Raw genomic sequence first — 22,119 nt, forward strand, 5'->3', positions numbered from 1 at the left:
TGAGTTTAAAATTCTTTAACTCAATTTAGAGAAGTCTTTCATTTTTTTCTCTTCTTCCTGGAGAAAAAAAAGAAGCCCCAAAAAAAGTAATTTTTAAAAAAGTACTTTTTTTTTTCCAGATTAACAGATGCGTAAAATTAATAAGAGGTCTATAATAAGCAGGCCATAGCCACAAAAATGATACAATTTGAGTAATTTAATATTTTTTTATTGTAAATATTTTGTAAACATTGATTTGCCCACTTTATTGCATGAGAAAAATAAAAATTAAAAAACTCAAATAAAATGTGATTATTTACACCATGGTTTTGGCAAAACAAGTTGAATCTAATTATGTGCTTAAGTACTAAATAAAAGGGGAAGCAAATTAGCTTTTAAAAAGGTACCAACACCAAAACCTACAGCAAATAATTTAATTATCAAACATTACTTCAGTCCTTCCAAGACTATTGTTTCATTGAAAAGACACCCGGCTCATCTGGCAACAACTATACACAAACAGCAGAGCAATGGAACTATGTTTTTTTATATAATCTATGTCAACCATCAACATCATTCAACAGTTTTGAGGATTATTCCTTGCTTTCAAAAGCGCACACACAAAAGTGTAAAATGTTACACTACAGCTATCAGTACAGGTCATATGTCCACAGAAATGTTTATCTTTATAGGAAATACTATACCACTGAATCAGTTCATGCAAGGAGAAAATTCATTATGTAACATACAATATGCAACAGTAAGAATGAGTTTAACATTTGAATTAATACAGGTTTACAGTTTGTTCTAAAAAAAAAAAAAAACTGCATTAGTATTGAATTCCACCAGAAGTTGAACAGCATCCCAAATAGTCCACCATTAGTCAATATTCTTGTCAAGTCAAGGTAAATACAGGAATCTGATGTGTGGTTAAATTAAATATATACATAATCAAATCTGTACAGTACAAATTGTCAAACATCTTCGCCTCCCTACTGCTGCTTCTCTGGATTTGAAACCAACATTAGCTTAAACAGCAATTAACCAGCAAGAATAAGTTTCTTAATACACGGTGCAACAACAATAAGTTCTAAGAAAGTGACCTCCACAGAGGTTTCTCCACAAAAGCACAAAGCAAATTATAAACAAGGCCAGAGTCTGTAATGAGTGTTTTCTGGCTGTCACCATAAAGGTTTTTGAGCAAGTCCAAACTTAGACAGAAGTGACAATGTAAGACCCACTTTCAGTCGTGTCTCCTTTAGTGTCTCTCTTTTTTGCATTGCTTGTAATAGGTGTTGGGATCTGGGATGGTCTTGGAGTTGTGCTGTCAGCACTACTCTTTCTGGGGCTTGGTGTGTAATTAAAAGGACTTACCCTAGCAGCCACAGCACCACTAGGGGAGCTGTGTTTGCTGGAGTTAGTTGAGCTAAACGGTGTGCGTTCAGCAACTGGGAATTCATGGACCTCTGTGCCAATGTTTGGGTTACTTGGAGCAGGCTTGATATCGGCGACTTTTTTATCAAGAGACTCGCTACTCCTGAGTAAATTCAGATTTGTTTCTGAACCCAGGTGGCCCATAGCTGCATTCTCACTTGCTAGTGGCTGTTTTGAGTGTGATTCGCTTGAGTCCCTGTCACAAGGTAGCCCTTTGCTTGACTGACTGTCGATAACGGGAGGTGTGTTTGCTGTGGGTGATTTACTAGACCTTGGATTGTTTATGGGACAGTCTTCAATTCTCACCCAGACATCTTCTGTCTTGGACATAGCAGCACCCAATGAATGAGCAGCATCACCAGTTGGATCTGGTAAGTCTAAGGTCATAGAAGGTGCATAGGAGCTTTCGCTCTCTTTCATTTTCCTCCATGTTCCTTTGCGTTCCAGGCCCCCCTCTTTGCCTGATTTTTTAGGAGGATTAGCGGGCTGCCGCTCGTCCTCGCTTCTACCCTTTTCACTGGACTCAGACGAAGCAGAAAGAATGGAAGAGCTGCTGCCGGTTCTTTTCCAAGTGCCTACTCTTGGGAGAGATGATGAATGTTTGCTGTGCTCCCTTTTCCATGTCCCCGTCCTGTTGATTGGGAGCCTGGAAGGGCTTTCTGAATGGGATCGGGAGATGTCATGCCTTCGGAGTGACTTAGAATCACCATTTTCTGCAGTGTTCTGACCATGAGGAGACTTTCTCCAACCACTTCCCTGGCAGGGAAGACTAAGGGACATATCCGGTAAGGATGGACTAGATACTGGAGTCTGTGACTGGCTTGTAGACGAAGGGGACAAGGACTCGAAAGATGCAGACTCCTCTAATTTCCTTTTTAGTGTTGGACTAGGAGCTTCTTTGATAAATGTTGACTGACGAACAAGTCCAGGCTTCTCGGAGCGGTCAGACTCACTCCCACTGGATTTGGTAGATGACATTCTAGACAACTCTGCCTTCTTTGAAGGACCTGAGGCTCCGCACTGGCTTAGACTTTTTGAGGCAGATTCACTTCTAGGAATTCCACTGGTACTTCTATGCAAGCCACTCTGCTTCGTTGGTGTTTGCTGGCCCAGTTGCCTCCCCGGAGAAGTGTAAGCCATGCGTCCGGATCCTGAAGATTTTGTTGAAGAAGCACTGGGGGAGGCAGTGCGAGGCAGCTGAGATAATTTGTTGGATGGGCTCAAACCATTCCTACCAGGTGAAACTGAGGCACGACCAGGGGACTGCATGGGCCTTGTTAGAGATTGCTGAACTGGTCTAGAAGGTGTGGAGTCTCTAGACCCAGATCGAGAGGAACCTTTACTTGACCCTCCTTGAGATGATGCTGGGTCCCTGGCAGGACTAGGTTCAGAACTTGTTGGGATTTTCATGGTTCTTGGAGAGTTTCCAGGACCAGGTGCTTGGGATGGTGGTTTTGACATTTGGCCACGTGGAGGGAGCTTTTTCGGTACCGGACTGGTGCTAGGAGAGCTGCTCCTCACACCAGGTACATGAATCATTGTCCTCCCTCTGGAGATCACAGGAGCTTGAGCTTGTCTGTGCTGAGAGGACATGCTTTCAAGACTGGGTCGGGGCTTTCCTGTGATTAGACTTTTATACACTTTCTTTCCTCCTTTCAGGCTCTTAGTTTCTTCCTCTTTCTTTTTGGACTCTAAAGTGCTTTTCTCACTAGGTTTTAGTATTCTTGGCCCTTTATTTGTAGCAGGCTTATTGTCCTCCTGATTTAAAGGAAGGTGGAAGGGTGATCCAATGGAAATGCCTGATTTGAGAGACAGAATAGAGTCTGAATCAGAGGAACCTTGTCTGGAGAGACTTGCTGCAGCCTGATGAAGACTGCTAACTATAGAATTGGCACCTTCTTGAATGGCTTTCCAATCAAATGATTCAGAGTCTGGTGATAAGGCTTGCTCTGAAATAGGGCTATGTGTGTCTGTGAGATCTAATATAAGATCTGGTTCCTCTGCTAAAATACCATCAGCCAACATGCTCTTTTCTTCCTTAACCCCTGGTTCCTCAGTCTTACTTCTTGGTGGCTGTTTCTTTTTCTTTGGCATTGCAGAACTGATGCATTCTTGGAGAAGGTCATCTTCAGAATCAATACTGAGAGAGCTAAGGGAACTATTTCTAGAGAAGCACACAGGGGTGTCCTCAACGTGAAAGGCCTTTGGTGCATAACCAGAGGCTTGTGGCCTGGGCACTTCCATCTGAGTTGCATCGTCTTTGTGTGAGCAATCTTTGTTGTTGTTTTCTTGGTCAATGTCACTTAATGAGCTAAGGGATGAGTTTCTTGAAAAACATACAGGCGTGTCTTCAATGGAAAACTTCTGCTTCTCATCACACACTGCAACTGTATTTTCTTTGGATGCTTGTGGAAAACCTCCTGGTTTTTGAATGGGTTTTGTTGGAGCTGTCTGAAATGCCGATACTCTGTTGGTGTTTACTGGCTGTTCTACACTGCACTTCAAAGGGGGAACTTTTCTTTGCTCTTTATCTTTTCGCAGCTCAGCTTTTTCTTTAGACAAGTCGAGATCATCATCCTCAAAGTCAAGCGAACTCAGTGAATCATTGCGAGAGAAGCAATAAGGTGTGCCCTCAATTGGTGTGTAATGATGCGGAGAATCAAAGGCAAACCCAGGACGCGTTCTCACCTCGGGATTAGCAGGCTTATCAGCAAACTCTCTTGTGACAATTTTGGGCTCTTGCTTTTCTGTTTCTTTGTTTTTATCTGGATATGATGCTGCTTCTGACAAGCTATTAGGAGCCTCTGGCCGTTTGAGCATCCTTGCTCTGTACTCACTGCTTTGTGGCATAGGTTTTACAGGAGAAGTTGGCTTTTTCTTTTCCAAGTCTTGCTGAACTAGGTTGCCAGTGGCGGTGGATGGATGCTGAGCCTGTTCAGGCATCTTCTGCACTCTAAATGGCTTGTGAATTTTGCCTTTGGGCATTGCCGAATTTATACACTCTGCAAGAATATCGTCCCCTTCGTTCTCAGCCAGGGCAGACTGAATGGGAGGTGATAAACCTGTATCTTTAGCCTCTGCACTTTTCCCCTCTGGCAGAGTGTCTCGTCTTTGACCAGATGTTTTTGCATGGGGAGCTGAACTTTCAATACCCGCCAGTTCATTCGGGGGTGAATCAATTGTGAGGTCACTGAGAGACGTTGCTGTGGAAAAGTTAATGGGTGTTCCCTCCACACAGTACACCCGGGGCATGTCCTCACAGTGTGTGAGGGCAACATGCTTCTGCTGCTGTCCTCGGTTTTGTGGTGGCAACAATTTATAAACCGGGAGCTGACTTGGCTTGCGAGCCACGGGTGGGGGTATTCTAGAGGTGCTTGAGGGTGATTGCTTTTTTGGTTTTCTTGATGATTTTGTTGGCATTGCTGAGTTAATACAAGCCTCTAGAATCTCTATGTCATCATCATCATCTGAGTCATCCAAGATGTCTTTTCTAGGTTCAGTTGTTGATGGTGGTTTCTCTTGAACCTTGGGTTCTTGAATGTCTTCTTTCTCAAGCTCTGTTTCATTGCATTGGTCATCCTCATGAACTGGGGGCATTATCTTCAGCTCAACATCTTTCTGAATAAAGGGCTCATCTAAACTTAGTGCACTAAGACTCGAAGCACAAGAGAAGCCATCTGGAGTGCTTTCTGTGGCAAAATGTAAAAGAGTATCATTATCTGGTAAAACCTGCACTTTCTGTACAGCAGCACTTACAACTGCATGTCTTGGAGCCAAATCACGTTTTTCAGAATGGGGTGGCACAGTAACTTTTTGTTTCACTGACGTGGTTCGTGGTGGTGGAGGTGGTGGTGTCTTGCTGCGACTTGGCGGCATTGTTTGTCCTGGGCTATCAGGCAGATCACTCGGACTGATAATCCCACTTACCATCCCACTGCATGGCTCACTCTGCACAGAACTTGCAATGGAATGACTCTCAAAACTGTCAAGGGAGCTGACAGACGTGCATCTGCTGAACATGAGCGGAGTCTCTTGTACATAATGTTCAGGGGGACTTTTGGGTGTCTGGGCACCACTTTTGGATGGTGACTTGGCACCTGATGAAAATTCCACTGTTTTGTGATGCCTGGAAGCATCTCCATGTCCCAAGTGATGTCGTGGAGGCTTGATGCGAACATAATGGCCTGATGATTGGCTCTCAGATGTGCGTTGGTCAGATGCAATGTTATTAGTGGATTCTTTTTCTGATATAGGTAGAGTTGGGTAGTTATTGGCCGAGTTGACATTACGCTTGCAGCTCTCCATTTCATCTTCCTCGGAGGACAATGATGATAAAGAGCTACCACGTGAGAAACAAATGGGCGTGTCCTCCACACAATACGTCTGTAATGTTTCTTGATTTATCGTGGGAGCCTTGCATGCTGGGTTCTTCTGAACTGCTCTCGTTGGTCCTGCTCTGCTTTGAGCAGACGAAGGTTGGAGCTGCTTTTGCCTACCCTGGTTCTTTAAAGAAGCCACAGAGGAGGAACTAGCTTGGCTTAAATGGTCTTTGACAGAACCTTGGGTAGAAGATGGCTTTGAATGTCTAAACATGTCCTTCTTGGAGGAAGCATCAGAGTACTTCAAACTGTAATCAATAGGCTGTTCTACATGATGATCCTCATTGTATTTCATGCTGTAATTTGGAGTTTGCTCATCAAGCTGCTCTTCTTCTGAATAACGCTCACTGTAGTTTGTTGGTTTGTCGTCGGCATAATCATCAACAGTGCAGATAGTCTGAGAGACCTTTTTGTTAAGTCCATGACTTGACCCACTGTTAATTTGTTCATTTGAGCCCCTTGACCTAAATCCAGGCAGGTCTTGTTGAACAAACCTGGGCTGGTACTTTTTTAGTTTATCTTCTCCTTCACTGCTGGCTTCAGTGTACATGGGGTATCCTGGGCTTTGCGATCTCTGTGGTTTCTGATCTGGCCGTTTCATTTCATCATCAAGGAGCTTCGGCCTTACCCACCTTTCATTCTGGCTTGGGCTTTGTCGACCAGAGTTGAGCTGTTCATCAGAATACTTCAAGCTGTAGTTAATAGGTGTATCCAGATCTCCATTGTCATCTTCCATGTGATTCGCATTGTGTATTTTATGGGCAAGATCTGCAGGATATTTTCTGTAGACACAGCATTTGCCTTCATCATCTTCTGAATAGGAATCCACTGAGGGCTTCATTTGACCTCTCTTTCCATAGCCATCAGTGCTGTTGACACTATTCAGACTGTCATTAGAAGCTCTGTACTCCAGTTTGGGCATTGGGCATGGTCTGCCCGAAGGGTCAGTTTTGCTGTAGCTGTACATATTTTGGTGACCATGAACAGCAGTTTGGCGTCGGATCATGTCGTCTTGCACAACGTGAGGGTCTGGTGTGGATCCTGCGGTTCTATCATCCATACTTAAGTGCATGCTCTGCACTTCCTCCATAACAACCGCAATTTGAGCTGCAGTCGTGGGAATCTGCACCATTCGCTTGGCAGCCTCCGCATCGGAATGGAAACCCCTTCGCTCTCGATCTAGACTTCTGTCCCTCTCAGCTCGGACGCTTTCTCCATTTCCTCTGTTGTCTCGAGATGATGGGCTTGAGAGCACTGGAGTGTTCATATAAGGTGATCGAACTCCAACTCCATTGGGGTTATAGCCATCTGATCGACAGACACCATCATAATCGCCGTAGACGTTATGCTTATGTCTTGGCTTGGGCCGATGGGAGGCTTTCGGGCTCAGGTTGTCAATGTTATCGAAGGTTTCAGAGAGGTGCTGTGCATCTAGTTCTTCAATTAGTGCTTTCTGTTTTCTTACATGCAGAGACGGTAGACTGGATCCAGGAGACATGATGTTGGCATCCTTATACTTGGCAGGCCGATTCGCCATGAGGTTTCTCAAAGCAGCGGCACTTCCCATAGCTATCATCTTGTGCTTGGAGTGAATGAGGTTCTTCAGCATGCTGACTGCACCCATATCCCATAATGCCTCTTGATCTTTTGAGTTCCGAGCAGACAGGTTCCACAGCGTCCCACAGGCATTGCTCACTATCGTCAGACTGTGTGATTTAAGGTGCTGAAGAAGAGTCTGAAGACAGCTGTTTTCCCTTAATATTTGCCTGAAATAAACAAAAAGAGGAAAAGGTTTGCTGCCATGTGGACATATTAAAAAGTTGTGAGTGTATGCAGCTTTTATAAAGCATATTCTACCTGTGCTCCTCATTTGTGGCAATTAGGCTTGACACGTTTCTCAAGATGCCACCACCACTTTCTATTATGGCAAGGGTGTTGGTTTGGCTTCTGTATGTTAGAGTGCTCACTAAAAATGCCAAAGCTCCAGGAACAGTACAGATATCAGCTTTGTTTTCAGTGCAATGTGCTGATAAATTCCAAAGGGCACTCAAGACACTTTTTAATGTGGATTCCTGTAAGATAAGAAGACCAGTTCCTTAATGACTGAACGGTTCGTTTGCATTCATACAGAAATTATTAAAGAGTTTCAGAGACTCCTCACCTTCTGAACTTCTAAGGCACACTCCATCAGGGCTCTAACACTGCCAACTTCTCGCAAGATCTTCTTACTGTTCACATCAGCTCGCCATGAGAGGTTCCTCAAAACACTGGCAATAACCTAAAGCAGTATAGAGCTTCTTAGTACAATAACTTAAGATTAATGTCTTTCCTTTTGGTGCCGTGCATGACTATGCATATACTATGTTTTGTTTTTTAAATTATTAAAATATTCAAATTATGACATGAATTTCCAAACAATTATACCTGCTGCAGGTCCTCACTCTCTGACTTTAGTTGAGCTACCATGGCCCTCATGCAACCTTTCATTGAGCAAAGTGTAGCCTGCGGGCAAAACCAGAAAGTAATTAAATGCAATAATAAACACTAAGTGGAAATGATGAGAGACAATGATAAGAGAAATAACACACCTTGTTGGCTACATCTCCAAAGGTTAGATTAGTTAAAGCCATTCCCGCATATCGTCTTAGTGTAACACTGTAGTGATCATTGGTAAGACCGTAAATCTCACAGTCTACCTGCAGCAGCTCCCCAATCGCCTGAAGACCACCTGCATAAACAATGCATTGAAATATTCAGCCAATGAGATTTACATTTGAGGTTATTCAATGTCTAACAAGAACAAACAGAAGGACAAGTTTAATTTATAATTTTGGAAAACCTACCAAGCTCATTCATCGCATGCCTGTGCTCTTCATCAAAGGAAAGTTTCATGAGAACACAAACCGCTGGGCAAATCTGATGCTCGACTGGTGAAGGCACTGCAGTGAAGGCATAAGTATGTTAATGAGGTTGTACAGCTCCACATATATTGATTATGCGTCAACCCACTTAGAAGAGTTATTAAGTCATCCATTAAGCTCCTTCCCATCAGAGCATTTCAAATGAATCACATTTATAAATTAATAAAAAGTTTGTAGTATATGGGATAGAATAAAAAAGCAATGCATTGCATTTACTACAGCAATATATTAGGGACATATAGGCCAGTATATTACTGTGGTTGACTTTTAAATGGCTAATGCAGATGCATCAGATTCACTGCCTAATTTATGTTGATATATACATAACAGGGTTATGTACTAAAAATGACTATAGACTAAAACTGAAATATTATTTTTAAATATCATGTTGTTAACTGAAATAAAGCTGAAATAGAATAAAACCAATATTATATGCAAAACATCAACTTAAAAATGTTAAACTAAAAAATGCAACTAACTGAAATAAGTTTAAGTACTAAAATTACTAAAATCAAAATCAAATTATTATAAATATATATATATATATATAAATAAATATAAATAATAAATAAATAAATATTAACTAGTAAAAAAATAAGTAATAAAGTGACAAAAGCACATAAAATTAATAAAACTAAAACTGCAAATATACTAATAAAACCTAATTCACAATATTAAAAATAAATTAAAACTAAAAAGAAATATTAAAATTTGCCAAAGATGACAAAAGCACATAAAATCAAAAATAAAATGAAAACTATATAAAATAGTTAAAATATATAATATTTAAAATATAAAAAGATAATTCAAAATATTAATAAATACTATATGTACTTTAATGACAGCTAAATGTGCACAAAAATTGCTGAAATTAAAAGAACACATATTTTACTATATATTTACACAAAATTAAGTAAAAAAACTAAATACAAAAAATTGTCCATTTAAAATACTGTCAGTGAGTTTTGAAACCAGCACAAGGATGAGAAAACACTTCTATTAATCCACTCAGTAACTACAACTAAAAATAATGGTACCGCAAGGATACCATGTCCCATCCCTCTGTGCTATTCCTGACACCTAACATACATCAGCGCGAGATATATTGGGTCTCACTTGGGTTCTTGTCCTGGTCCACGCCGCGCTCATGGCTTTCCTGCCACTCCCAGCAGGTCTCGCAGTAAGCCCTGATCTGCTCCAGCAGGTGGAGCACCCGGATCTCCCGCCGGCCGCGCTTGTCATCGGGCTGCGAGTGGATAATGTTATGCAGGGCGGCGCTGGCCCTCGCCCGGGCCTCTTTGCTGCCGCGGGAATTTCCAAGCAACACGGAGTCCTTGTCGTTGCCGTGGAGGAGCTGGATGAGCAGCGGCAGGCAGCCGGATTGACGCATGGCGATGCAGCTGTCCTGAGAGCTCGACATGGCCAGGAGGGTGCGAGACATGTCGTCTTTATCATGGGTGCCCAGCATGGACAGCAGCGAGTACACCATTTCCACCTAAGCATATGCAGACTTGATTAAAGTGATGCATGCTGCTTGATGCATGATGCTTTCAATCGTCACAGCAAGTCATTTTAGCATTGAGAATCTAGTACTAGTTAACCTTAGTGCCCAAATGGCTGGTCAGTCGGCGTGGAACGGAGTAACTTCCAGTACTGCTCATCTCACTGGCGGCGTCATGATCCACCCGAGAACTTGAGCCCTGACACACAAAAACATACAAGGCAGATTCCAACAAAAATTCAATAGGTAACTATGTGAAAATTTATATTTATATATAATGATCATTTAAAATACATTTATATTATTTATAAATGTATACATTTATATTGAAATGTAAAAAATTTTGCATAGAATATTGTATATTCAGCACAGTGTTTTACTGAATTTGTATTATAATTATTTATACAAATAAAACAATTTAAAAACTAATCTTAAAAACTAAAATTGCATAAAATACACTTTGCAAACACAAAAATGGGGGCAAGTCTCTTTGCTTAGTGAGCAATGTATGGCTCATGTGTCAGACTCGATCCCTGCACCTAATCCAGCGACATACCGCTCGCACCATCTGTCCGAAAAATACCATGCGGCATTAATACGAGTGAAACAGTATGGAGTACAAAAAACCCTCCTGTTTCTGCTTAGAATTTCAAAGTCTAACTAGGGCTCTATGATGAACAATAAAACCATTAGCATCTGCATTCAAATCATTATTATTCAAAGCACACCAAAGCTCTTGGCACAGACTGAAAGGCCTTTTAAAAAAGGGCCCGGATCCTTGGCACCCACTGGCAGAAAAAAAGGGCTACCGGAGGACACTTCTGTTCATGAGACCATCAACAAAATGAGTCTAATTTAGTAGGAGACGATTGCAAATAGATACAGTACTCACCTGTGAGCAGGCCGCATTACCAGCGCCAGCATCTCCTGCAGCGTGAGCTCCTTCGGTCTGCGTCACAGGGTCATGCTTGACCTGAAGATTCAATGAGGAGGAATATGAGACACAGCATGTTAAACTGAGCAAATCACACCTGCAATGCTCTGTAAGCCACAGACAGAAATTCTCTCTGGCTATAGGGGACGGATAACCTGTGTAATCAGCTCTGTGAAGTGCGGATAATTCAGCGTGTAGAGATACTGAGCGAGGCTGAGTCTTCAGATACAGGACAGCAGCTGCAATCAGGCTCTTCCTGACCTACATTGCTTTCTCTTTCAGCCGGCGGGATTACGGCAACAGAAGGGGAGGAAACGCAAAAGTGTCCGATAGGATTTATATCAACTCTGAGTATGTCAGTGAACATGCATACAAAAAAACTATTACTATATAAAATACCTAGACTTCCTGTAGCACAGCAGAGTATGCTTGATGCATGATGCTTTCAATCGTCACAGCAAGTCATTTTAGCATTGAGAATCTAGTACTAGTTAACCTTAGTGCCCAAATGGCTGGTCAGTCGGCGTGGAACGGAGTAACTTCCAGTACTGCTCATCTCACTGGCGGCGTCATGATCCACCCGAGAACTTGAGCCCTGACACACAAAAACATACAAGGCAGATTCCAACAAAAATTCAATAGGTAACTATGTGAAAATTTATATTTATATATAATGATCATTTAAAATACATTTATATTAAAATTTACTAATTTTATTCACATTTACAAACAATAAACATGCAGGTCTTCGGCAAACCTAATCAAACATCTTTTAAAATTAAAACGGTAAAATCTATTTATTTTTCTGTTGTATATGATACACCCTACAAAAAGTCAATAGGTAAATATGTGAAAATGTATATTTAAATTTATATTTAAATATAAATATAATTCAAGTACATTATTATTTAAATTTACAAATTTTATTTACAAACAATAAACATGCAGGTCTTCAACAAACCTAATCAAATACCTTTTAAAGTCATAATAGTAAAATCTTTTTATTTACATTTACAATGTATATATATTAATCACCCCCAAAAATGACAAACATATCTTCAGCATATCCATCATGCAGTCTTTTGAATGCAGATATTATGTATAGGAAATATTTGAATATTTATATTTAATATAATATAATACATTTATATTCAAATGTATAAATTGCATTTACATTTATCAGTTTAAAAATAAATGTATAAATTCAAATAAAATTAATACATTTAAATAAAATATACTTAAATTTAAGTCTATTATTATTATATTTTAAATTTATATATATATATATATATATATATGTCCGAAAAATACCATGCGGCATTAATACGAGTGAAACAGTATGGAGTACAAAAAACCCTCCTGTTTCTGCTTAGAATTTCAAAGTCTAACTAGGGCTCTATGATGAACAATAAAACCATTAGCATCTGCATTCAAATCATTATTATTCAAAGCACACCAAAGCTCTTGGCACAGACTGAAAGGCCTTTTAAAAAAGGGCCCGGATCCTTGGCACCCACTGGCAGAAAAAAAGGGCTACCGGAGGACACTTCTGTTCATGAGACCATCAACAAAATGAGTCTAATTTAGTAGGAGACGATTGCAAATAGATACAGTACTCACCTGTGAGCAGGCCGCATTACCAGCGCCAGCATCTCCTGCAGCGTGAGCTCCTTCGGTCTGCGTCACAGGGTCATGCTTGACCTGAAGATTCAATGAGGAGGAATATGAGACACAGCATGTTAAACTGAGCAAATCACACCTGCAATGCTCTGTAAGCCACAGACAGAAATTCTCTCTGGCTATAGGGGACGGATAACCTGTGTAATCAGCTCTGTGAAGTGCGGATAATTCAGCGTGTAGAGATACTGAGCGAGGCTGAGTCTTCAGATACAGGACAGCAGCTGCAATCAGGCTCTTCCTGACCTACATTGCTTTCTCTTTCAGCCGGCGGGATTACGGCAACAGAAGGGGAGGAAACGCAAAAGTGTCCGATAGGATTTATATCAACTCTGAGTATGTCAGTGAACATGCATACAAAAAAACTATTACTATATAAAATACCTAGACTTCCTGTAGCACAGCAGAGTATTGCACTAGCAATGGCCAAGCTTTTTTTTTATGTTATTTATTTTTTGCATTTTATTTTTATTTTTTATTTTTTTACAGTTATAAATGTATAATTTTAATGTCATATAAAATATTTCAATTCTTTTGCTCAGAATATTGTATGTTAAGGTAAGGGAAATCTCTGTTTAATTGTATCACTGAATATGTATCTTTTAATCATAAATAATTACAGATAAAAAAAAATATTATTTCGTTTATTTATGTGGTTACAAGTAAATTGTGCTTTCTTATTGTTAATATCGCAATTTTTGTGCTTAAAGCCAGTAAACTATACTAATAATATAAGTACTAAATAGGTACTATTTTATTATTTATGAATTTTGAATTTAACTTTTTATATTTTCAGTGTTTTAAACTTTAGTTTAAGTTTCTTTAATTTTGTTGTGCTTCTGCCATTCATATTCATATATATATATATATATATATATATATACACACACACATACACACAAACAGTATATATGTATATATATATATATTTTATTTTTATTTTTTTGGATTAGTTAGGACTTCAACTTACAAAAAAGTTCAATAAATAAAATGTATATCTTGAATGCAATGTATAACGCTTTGGATAAAAGTGTCTGCCAAATGCACACATGTAAATGTAAATGCAATACATAAATGCAAGCATAGCTAGAAAAGCTCTGTGCATCCTCAAGCTATGTCACACGCTCAGCCACACAGAACACGATCCATTAGTACAGCATGCTCATTCAATTAAACTTTTAAGGCTTCGGTGTTTATGCACAGATGCATTTTCTGTGCACCATTTCCGTTCGCTTCTTTATAAACTCTAAAAACAGGACATTACAGACGGGAAGAAACGCAGCAAACACTGATGCGGAGATGGAAATTACAGCCTTTATAAAGCAAAGGAATTAAACGCACAAAAAGGAACAAACGTTTGCACAATCTGACCACAAATTTCCATAGTGACAAGATATTATTAAAGAAGACTTCACAAAATGACTTTCACTTGTTCATGTGGACACAAATAGAGGTCATAACACTGAGCTTTTGGGGAACCAACAAATTAAAGGAATAGTTAAAACCAAAAATTAATATTTGCTGGAAATGTGCTCATTCTCAGGCCATCCAAGATGTAGATAAGTTTGTTTCTTCATCAGATTTGGAGAAATGTAGCATTGCATCAGTGTCTCAGCAATGGATGCTCTGCAGTGAATGGGTGCCGTCAGAATGAGAGTCCAAACAGCTGATAAAAACATCACAATAATCCACAAGTAATCCACACCACTCCAGTCCATCAGTTAACATCTGGAGAAGACAAAAGCTGAAACTAATCCATCAAGATGTTTTAATTCAAACTGTCACTTCTGGCCAAAATGCAAATTCATAATCCACAATAACGCTTCCTCTAGTTAAAAAAGTGGTCTGGTCTGAATCAGGAGAGAAATCTGCACAGATCAAGCACAGTTTACAAGCCAAAACAGCTCTAAAAAAAATATGTGGCTGGATTTTGATGTGAGAGACAACAGGAGATGGACTTTTTCACTGGAGGAAGCGTTATTATGGATTATGAAGTTGTATTTTAGCAGGAAGTAACTGTTTGAAGTTAAACATCTTATTGATGGATTTGTTGCTTACAAACATGCAGCTTTTGTCTTCTCCAGATGTTAACTGATGGACTGGAGTGGTGTGGATTACTTGTGATGTTTTTATCAGCTGTTTGGACTCTCATTCTGACGGCACCCATTCACTGCAGAGCATCCATTGCTGAGACACTGATGCAATGCTACATTTCTCCAAATCTGATGAAGAAACAAACTCATCTGCATCTTTGATTGCCTGAGGGTGAGCACATTTTCAGCAAACCCTAATTTTTGGGTGAACTATTCCTTCAATTTATAAAAATTAGTACTAATTGCTTCTAATCTTGAGTCTAAAGTTCAATCCCTCCCTCTAAACACGACTTTATTATAGACAGCAGAATAATGCAGTACCTCCGCGTCGGCTGACTGGGCCTGTAAACGTGTCCGAATCCTCAGCATGTCTTTTTCTATCTGCTGTATCCGAGCCACGCGGCCCTGAGGACAAATGATGGAAACCTCATTACTAAAGTCGTGGTTTCACACTCTGAATTTAGAAGTTCCAGTTTCAAGTCTCTCAGTTTCAGCATCTCAGCCCACCTGCGCTCGTTTCTCCATGTCCTGACACGTGCCCAGCTGCTCCTCCATGGCGGCTCTGATCTGCCGCGCTTCGTATTCCAGCTGCCTGCGCGTCATATCGGTCTGCAGAGAAAACTAGAGCAGCAGAAGAAGAAGCGTGAAGCTACAGAGATCATATGAGGTCAGTAATGATGTGCACTGAGCACCACATGTATATACTGTAAATACTTACATTCTCAGTCAGCGGCAGACTGTCAATCCTTTTGGTGAGGTTTTGTAACTGAGCATAATACCAGTCTTTTTCCTTTTCCTCCTTCTCAAGTTCTGCCATCAACAAAGACCTAATAAAAGCAAAAATAATTCCGTTAGATTTGAATTTTAGACTCTCTAAATTTGTTATAGATCAAAATTTAAACAGCAGTATATGTTCCAAAAACATTTTCTCCATAGAAAAAGTTCTTTTTATCGATAAATGTAGAAATATGATTTTTAAAAATGTTTTTGAAAGAAGCCTCTTTTGCTCACCAAGGCTGCATTTAATTTGATAAAAAATATGGTAAAAACTGTAATATTGTGAAATATTATTGCCATTTAGAATAGCTGTTTTCTATGTGAATATCTGTTAAACTGTAATTTATTGCTGTAATGCAAAGCTGAATTTTCAGCATCATTACTCCAGTCTTCAGTGTCACATGATCTTCAGAAATCATTCTAATATGCTGATTTGCTGCTCGAGAAACATTTCTGATTATTAGCAATGTTGAAAACAGTTGTGCTGCTTCATATTTTTGTGGGAAACTGTGATACATTTTATTTTTCAGGATTCTTTAATGAATAGAAAGTTCAAAAGAGCAGCATTCATTTGAAATAGAAATCATTTGTGACATTATAAATGTCTTCACGGTCACTTTTGATCAATTTAATGCATCCTTGCTCAATAAAAACCCAAATGGTATAGTGTATATATCAGCATATTTTGCACTGAAGTTGCAAATTAACTTCTGATAATCAAACACTTGTAATCGCTTGTAATCAAACGAATGTCAAGTCACCTTTATTTATATAGCGCTTTTAACAATACAGATTGTGTCAAAGCAACTGTACAGCATTAATTAGGAAAATATTGTGTCAATAATGCAAAATGATAATAGTAAACACTCAATTTTCAGTTAAAATGAAAAGAAAAAGAATGTACCATCAGTCACAAATTTTACCACGTAAATCCCATAGTAGCAAAACCCTCTAGGAGCTTTAGAAGAAACCTTTAGTTAACCTGCTTAAAGAGATCTAATCAGCCATATGACCTTCCCATCTGATGCTCAGAATGATCCCTTCACGCTCACCGTTCCTTCTCCAGCTCCTCCAGGAACCCAGCGCTGTCTCGACCCCCGCCGGTCACCCCTCTCCTGGGGAAGGAGCTCATGGGGCTGGGGCTGGGGCTGCTGTCGGCTGAGTGGGTCGAACCGGAGCCCTGCAGAGACGCCTTGGACCTCAACTTCACGCCAGAGAAACTGCTGGGGTCAAGACTCATTTCTGCAGGACAGAACGGTAGATGTCGGGTATCAGTGAACGGCCACATGTAACATATTCCAGAAAATAAGTTAAATTGCACAGCAAAATTGTGTTGCATTGGTGTACATGACACATAGTATAATTTAGAAATAAACGCAAAATACATAAAACATTTTCAAACATTCTAAACATGCATTTCAGTTACTCTCACTCTACGACAAATTCTTTTTGTATCAGAACTAAATATTTTTTGAACTCAACTAAAATGTTATAAAATTTCAAAAGATGCAATGTAATAAAAAATACAACATAATAGAAAGTAAAATTATATAAAAAATATTAGTGCTGTCAAACGTTTCATCACAATTAATTGCATCCAAAATAAGTTTTTGTTTACATAATATATGTGCGTGTACTGTGTATATTTATTTGTATACATAAATACAAACATATGCTTGTATATATTTAAGAAAAATATATGTTGATACATTAAATATATTTATATATAATATAAAAAATAAATATATAAATGTATATACATGTAAATATTTTCAAAATATATATTGTATATGTGTGTATTTATATATACATAATAAATAAACACAGTATACACACATATATTATGTAAACAAAAACTTTTATTTTGGATGTGATTTATCGCGATTGTTTGACAGCACTAAAAAATATAAAAATAAAACAATAGTACAAAAATTTTATTATATATGCATTATATAAGTAAAAAATATATAATAATAAAAACACACTATACAATATAAAATAAAATAATTAAATATACATTTAAAAATGAAAACGAATGGTATTCAGAACAGGAATGAAAAATAAGTATAAAAAAAAATTATAGTGGCATTGATTATAAAGAATTATAAAGTTTATTATAAACGCCAACTCTAGGCTCGTGTGTTTAAAGCAAAACTGAAACAACTGGCATGTGTGAAATACACTATACAAATAGACTTGGGCTCACGTATTTCTCTCATTCGACACAAATCTGCAGGTTTTGCATGCCTGACGTCAACTGCATTACATAAGTTGCTTTGCAATATAAGTCGCAGCCCATTTTGATAAAAAGCTTGACTTATATTCTGGAAAATACAGTACATTAAAGAGTTTTTACATCATATTCAGCTTAGTGTGCTGCCTTGCTGTCTTCTGACTACAGAGACCTTCTCAGGCAGAATCCGAAATGAAATGAATCGCCACAAGTGACCGATCTGGAACGCATATGTAGGCAGCAACCACACAAATAGCACTTGATTCTGATAGGGTTTGACATTACCTTGTTGCTAAGCTAACGACAAGCATATGCCATGCATAAAAATACACAGCACACACAAACACTGGGTGAAAATTGGACCAAAGCAAGTTATTATTTGAAACGGTTTGCTTTTGGAACACACCTATGATGTCTTAGACAAAACCAGTGTTTTTACATGCATTGGTCATGCATTTTTGATCTGTCTGTTGACAGCATTTTCTTGATTCATGTGAAAAAATATATATATTCCAAAATCCCCATGTAAAACCTTTGTAAAAAAACCTCTGTAAAAAACTCTAATATGTCAACAAAATCAAACAAGAATTTTAAACTGGCGTTATCCAATGCTCAGATTTCTGATCTGGAAATTTACACAAATTAGTGCATATTTAATTAGATAATACATAATTTGGATATTTTTACATTTCAGAAAACCTGTAATACCTGTAAAATTTGAAAAAAAAATATGTAAAAATAAGACTAAATATAATATAAAAATACGTAATTAAAATATGTAATAAACAATTTAATATGTTATACACACACACACACACACACACAACAAAATAATACATATAATTATACAAATAAAAACATGCATTGGTCATGCATTTTTGATCTGTCTGTTGACAGCATTTTCTTGATTCATGTGAAAAAATATATATATTCCAAAATCCCCATGTAAAACCTTTGTAAAAAAACCTCTGTAAAAAATGTCAACAAAATCAAACAAGAATTTTAAACTGGCGTTATCCAATGCTCAGATTTCTGATCTGGAAATTTACACAAATTAGTGCATATTTAATTAGATAATACATAATTTGGATATTTTTACATTTCAGAAAACCTGTAATACCTGTAAAATTTGAAAATAAAATATTTAAAAATAAAACTAAATATGTAATTAAAATATGTAATAAACAATTTAATATGTTATACACACACACACACACACACACAACAAAATAATACATATAATTATACAAATAAAAAGTAAAATGAACAATACAATACAAAATATCGTAATTTTGAAATAGAAAAAATACATAAAATAAAATAAAATATATAATAAAATAAACTATATAATATACTATAAAATAATAAAATACATATTTTTTATTTGAAACATGAAATTAAAATTATAACAAAACTTAATATTTATGATCCCTTGGTAGTAACTAGATGTTTGACTTGGCAAATACCAAATCAATCAATATTATAAAATATATTAAGTTAGTTGAATTTTTTAAAGGTTTAGTCTACTAATATTACAAATGTGATTTGCTAAAATCCTAAAATAACATTTATGAGAATAGATTACAGCTAAAACAATTGTCTTAATGTAGTTAAAATCAACTGGGGAGAGGACAGTGATTAGTTGAAATGTTTACCCTATTCACTTAAAATGCAATCTAGGTAGGCCGCTTACTAAGTTGTGTAATAGATCAAGATTATAATGTTAAAATGTGCATTGCTCACATGAATACTGAATAAGTCATCTGTCCTCACCTTTAATTCTTTCCAAAAAATCAATCTGGCCTTGCGAATCTATGGAGTCCTCTTCAATACTTCCTTGTAGCTGCTTCAAAACCTCCTGAAAGAGAAACAGACATGGTTCTTTCCTCGCTCAAACACTGAAAATACACTATTCTGTGTGTGTGGCAGAGCTTCAGAAGCCATCGTTAGATAATATAACATGATGCACGGAAGGAACCGGAAAAAAAGCATGAGAGATTTCCAGCTCACACCACATGTAAGAAGACTTCTTCAGCCTGTGGGTAAAACCGAGCTGATAAAGAGAAGAAAACTTCCATCAAAGAGCTTTGAAGTGCTTTGAAGACGCGCGTGTCAGAGACATAAACAGCTTTGAAGCTCTAAAGATGCACCTGCTGCTTCTTTAGTGCCGTGTTGGTGCGTGATCCGGCCGTGATAACGCCTTGATTTCTCTCTGATTTCAGCTGAAGGGGTTTTTCAGAAATCAGCACTCGCTGCTCACCCAAACTTCAGGGGCTCACATCATAAAACACAGTATTACGCTGCACTACAGAGCAGATTAAATGACTCTGAATTACCAGAATCTTATATAACTAGATTTTTGCTTTTTCATTCGCGTCTGGAGCACGAACACTGCATTAACTAACACCAGGTATTGACTTTAATACTTCAAGGGATAGTTCACCCAAAAATTAACATTTGCTGTTAATTTACTCACTCTCAGGCCATCCGATTTTTTTCTTCAGTGGAACAGTAAAGAAGATTTTGAGTTGAAATCGTGGTCCTTGGTGATTCGTAGAATGTAAGTCAATGGCTACCGGAATTCTGAGAGTCATAAAAAAGCATATACAGGCAACACAAAATTAATACCCATGGCTCCTGATGATATATTGAGGTTTTATGAAGCGAAACGATCAGTCTGTGCAAGAAACTGAACATTATTTACAACATCATTACCTGTAATCCAGAGCCTTAGGAAAACTCGGAGATACGATTCTTTTTCTGTGAACTGATTCTTTCGGAAAGTTCATTTCAATGAACTGGTTCAAATAAACAATTCACAAGTTCGTTTACATAATCACTCGATGATGTAATGTATACGCAATTATATTATCAAAGCATCCAATAATGGTGTCAAACATGGATGTTTTACATCTCTAAAGCATATAAAGTGAATAAACTCGTCTTTATCATTTCACCTTTACATAAACCATTGCAAATCATAAAAAAAACTGTCATTTCTCCCCTTCATTCAAGCTCTCAGTTCACTCATGATCATAACAGCGGCTCATCGGTCTTCGGTCCGTGTCAAACTGTTTCAGTGACTGCTGGAGGAACTGGACTGGTTCGTCTAGTTCACTAAAAAGAACCGGTTCAAAAGAAAGATTCGTTTGTGAACCGGACATCACTTCAGACCGTTTGCCTGAGACTCTGGATTACAGATAATTTCAGTTTCAGTTTCTTGCACAGACTGATTGTTTCGCTTCATAAGACCTCAATATATTTTCAGGAGCCACGGGGATTAATTTTGTGTTGTCTGTATATGCTTTTTTGACTCTCAAAGTGTCGGTAGCCATTGACTTGCATTTTATGAATCATCAAAGACCACCGTTTCAGCTAAAAACCGTCTTTATTGTTCTACTGAAGACAAAAGTCACATACATCTTGGATGGCCTGAAGGGTGAGTAAACAGCTAATTTTTATTATCACTTTAATGTTAGAGGTTTAATCAAATTGCATAGATGATCGTCCACTAGAAATGTTTGGTTAACAGCACTTTAAGTCATCCTCAAGCATATATACCAGCACAATAACAGTAAAGCCCAGGAAAAACATATCTGCAGAACTCACCGCTGAGGTTTTGCTCAATGTCCCTTTAAGGTTTCATAACCCAAACCCTCGATGACGCCAGTATGGTCCCAAAACCATATCAAATACCAGACATTCGCAGCGCTCATTTCATCACTGCGAGTTCTCCAGTGTGTTTGGAAGCCAAAAAAGCCCAAACAATGTGACTGCCTTTCAGGAAGCGGCTACCTCCCCCCTCATCCCATCCCGGAGACCCAAAGCCTCATGGAGAACACAGATGCTTCCCCATTCATTTCACAGGACCACCCTTCCCAAACGGCCTGGAGGTGTCCAGAAGGGCAAGGTCAGGCATGAGCTCGCCGTTTATCTTCCCTTATCCAGCAGAAAAAACAACATGGGGTTATTCGGTCTCAGAAGAGTCATCGGGTGTTTTCTCCCGAGGGAGCGTGACGTCACACTGAGACGTCTCAGGAAACAACAGCTTCATTATAGGGGAGGGGTCATATGATTACAGCCTCCTTTACTACACTGTGAGTCAGAGAGATGTGAATCAAACGATGGCATGACAATGTCATTATTCTCAAGACTACGTGAAATTGAATGACCTCTGTTTATGTTCTTAAG

At 38.3% G+C, this 22,119-nt stretch overlaps 1 protein-coding gene across 6 annotated transcripts in view; it reads right to left on the reverse strand.

The window, feature by feature from the left end:
• Positions 1–216: 216 nt before the first annotated feature.
• LOC107727753 (adenomatous polyposis coli protein-like) overlaps positions 217–22,119 on the reverse strand; it is a 43,687-nt gene continuing 21,784 nt past the window's right edge. For 2 of the 6 annotated variants that reach the window (XM_016537714.1, XM_016537724.1), the window contains 14 exons: positions 19,702–19,786; positions 16,748–16,937; positions 15,637–15,745; positions 15,426–15,539; positions 15,240–15,323; positions 12,769–12,849; positions 11,645–11,743; positions 9,830–10,208; positions 8,636–8,731; positions 8,381–8,520; positions 8,217–8,294; positions 7,954–8,070; positions 7,650–7,864; positions 217–7,558 (listed from right to left, as the gene is read on the reverse strand). In XM_016537714.1, coding sequence (XP_016393200.1) covers positions 1,192–7,558; positions 7,650–7,864; positions 7,954–8,070; positions 8,217–8,294; positions 8,381–8,520; positions 8,636–8,731; positions 9,830–10,208; positions 11,645–11,743; positions 12,769–12,849; positions 15,240–15,323; positions 15,426–15,539; positions 15,637–15,745; positions 16,748–16,937; positions 19,702–19,786 — 8,154 coding nt within the window. In that variant the 3' untranslated portion in view covers positions 217–1,191. Of the gene's footprint in view, positions 7,559–7,649; positions 7,865–7,953; positions 8,071–8,216; positions 8,295–8,380; positions 8,521–8,635; positions 8,732–9,829; positions 10,209–10,314; positions 10,414–11,106; positions 11,550–11,644; positions 11,744–12,768; positions 12,850–15,239; positions 15,324–15,425; positions 15,540–15,636; positions 15,746–16,747; positions 16,938–19,701; positions 19,787–21,537; positions 21,716–22,119 lie in introns of those variants that run through there. The other 4 variants (XM_016537734.1, XM_016537744.1, XM_016537761.1 and 1 more) reach the window with 4 other exon arrangements.

Source organism: Sinocyclocheilus rhinocerous, unplaced genomic scaffold (genome assembly GCF_001515625.1).
Source record: "Sinocyclocheilus rhinocerous isolate Xijiao unplaced genomic scaffold, SAMN03320098_v1.1 scaffold42, whole genome shotgun sequence".
Lineage (NCBI taxonomy): Eukaryota > Metazoa > Chordata > Actinopteri > Cypriniformes > Cyprinidae > Sinocyclocheilus > Sinocyclocheilus rhinocerous.